General features: G+C 52.1%; 1 protein-coding gene across 1 annotated transcript in view; it reads right to left on the reverse strand.

Moving 5' to 3' along the window:
* The window catches only part of LOC119584863, a 29441-nt gene that overhangs the window by 10458 nt on the left and 16483 nt on the right, over positions 1–2500 (reverse strand). The window contains exons 5-6 of the mRNA XM_037933500.1: positions 1038–1259; positions 262–513 (exon numbers count right to left, since the gene is read on the reverse strand). Coding sequence (XP_037789428.1) covers positions 262–513; positions 1038–1259 — 474 coding nt within the window. The remainder of the gene's footprint in view (positions 1–261; positions 514–1037; positions 1260–2500) is intronic.

Below are 2500 nucleotides of genomic sequence, written 5' to 3' on the forward strand. Positions count from 1 at the left end.
AAGTTGGCATAAATCTCATCTGCGTCCTTGGATAATCATCTACTGCGAGTTTCATAACGTAAGTGAAACTCTCAAGGGTTTTTGTGATATTAGGAAGAAGCTTTTTCGTACGCAGATGAAGTACATATCAAGTGCTTCTCATACGTACAATCCATTTGAGTCCTAACTGCAAACTCGCGTTCCATCCCACGGAAGGCGCAGTTGAGCCTTAACCCGCGTGAGCCTCGTCTGACTTCCGGAGTGACGCGTCGCGGGCCTTACCTGAGAGACGGGGAGCGTGTGCAGGAGCGCCAGCTTGATGCCCTTAGCGGTCCTGCGGGGTCCCTGGGGCGTGGCCGAGGCGCACATGGGCAGGTCAGGGTGCAGGGCGGGGATGCCAAAGTCGGGCACGGGGTCCTCGTCCTCGTCACCCTCGTCGTCGCCGCCCCCTGCCGGCGTGGGGCGCGGCAGGGGGGCGGAGGGCGCAGGGGAGGGCGAGCAGAAGAGGTTCATCACCTCCGCCATCGTCTTGGCCTGCAGAGGAGGAGGAGGAGGAGGGGGAGGGCTTGAGGGGCGGATGCAGGTCCAGGCGAGGTCCTGCATCACACGCGGAGGAGAGTGCGCTCCGCCGTATTGTGAAGCAGCCTTGGCAGAATTAGCATGTATATGGGCCCCATAAAAGCCGCACCATAAAAGCAAAGTCACCTAATATTGCCGTGTGAAACGTGCCTGAACTTGGCGAGCGAGATATGAAAGATTCATGAGGCCGAAGAACGGGGTGGGAAGCCTGCGGACTCGGGCTTGGCTAATAATATAACAGCGGGATTTCAAGCACGAATAACCCAGAGCTGTAGTGCTGGGAAAGGAATACAATTTTATTTACTGACAGAAAGAGAAAAGAGAGAGAATGAGAGAGAGAGAGAGAGAGAGAGAGAGAGAGAGAGAGAAGAGAAAAGAAGAAACAGAAGGTAAAATAAGAATAGAAGAATAAAAAAACCTTTCATGAAATACACTGAGCATACTTACCCATCTCAGCAGAAAGCACAAGTCGTCCTCACCTTCAGGATGTCATTGACGACCTCGCCGATGGTAGCGGCCTTGAGGAAAGCCTCGAGGGTGACGTCGAGGCCCAGCTCCCTTAGCCTCACCACCACACCCACGGAGGTGATGGAGGTCCCGCCCAAAGCGAAGAAATTCTGGTTCAGGATATCGTAGGACTTGTCGACTCCGAGGGCGCTGCAGATGATGCGCCGCACTCGGGACTCGATCGGTTCCTCCTTCTGCGGGAGGCGGAGAGATGTCAGGGGGGGAGGGGGGAGGTCATCGCTGGAGGGAGGGAGAGAGAGGGAGAGGGAGAAGGAGAGAGAGAGAGAGAGAGAGAGAGAGAGAGAGAGAGAGAGAGAGAGAGAGAGAGAGAGAGAGAGACGGAGACAGAGATAGAGAGAGAGAGAGAGGTAAGAGAAAGAAAGAGAGAAAAAATAAAAATCTAACCGAAAGTAACGAAAAAGAAAAGAAATCTCAAAAAAAAAAAAAAAAAATCTTTAAGAATATCAAAACCCCACCGATAATTCATCCCCACAGATAAATAACCCACAACAAACCCCCCCCCTATCAACCCCTCACATTGGCACATCCTTATCTCACCTCCTCCACTCTTGACCCTTCCTTTCCCCTCACATCCTTAGCCCTCCCCTCCCTTCCCCTTCCTTTCCCATCCCATCCCTACGCCTTCCCTCCCTTCCTCTCCCCTTTCTTTCCCCTCCCCTCAACCCTCTCCCCCCTCCCTCCCGTCCCTTCCCCTCTCCTCCCCTCGACTTTCTCCCCCTCCCTCCCGTCCCTTTCCCTCTCCTTCCCCTCTCCTCCCGTCCCTTTCCCTCCCATTCCCTCCTTCTCCCCTCTCTTCTCCCTTACGCCCTCCCCTTTTTCCCTCCCCTCCCATCCCCTTCCTTCCCTCCCTCCCATCCCCTTCCCTCCCTCCCATTCTCTTCCTCTCCCCTCCCACCCCACCTTCTCCCCTCTCTTCTCACCAACCCCCCCTCTTTCCCCTCCCTTTCCCCCCACTCGAAATGCAGACGAGTACCAGGTGACTCAGAGATTAATTAAGAGCCCCAAGATGAAAGGGAAGGACGGAGCATCTCTCGCGTGCAAGGTCGGAGAGCAAAAGATGAAGGGGACAGGTGCTGGATGCTGCGCTGAGTGAGAGCGGAGATGAAGCAAAAGGGGGTTTGCATTAGAGATCAGATGCTGAATGTAATTTGAAGGAGGAGGAGGATGATTAGGAATATAACTTTGGAGGATGAAGGAAAGATGACTTGAAATATAACTTGGAATATAACTTGAAGGATGAGAGAGATGACTTGAAATATAACTTGGAATATAACTTGAAGGTTGAGAAAGATGACTTGAAATATAACTTGGAATATAACTTGAAGGTTGAGAAAGATGACTTGAAATATAACTTGGAATATAACTTGAAGGTTGAGAAAGATGACTTGAAATATAACTTGGAATATAACTTGAG

Source organism: Penaeus monodon, chromosome 3, assembly GCF_015228065.2.
Source record: "Penaeus monodon isolate SGIC_2016 chromosome 3, NSTDA_Pmon_1, whole genome shotgun sequence".
Lineage (NCBI taxonomy): Eukaryota > Metazoa > Arthropoda > Malacostraca > Decapoda > Penaeidae > Penaeus > Penaeus monodon.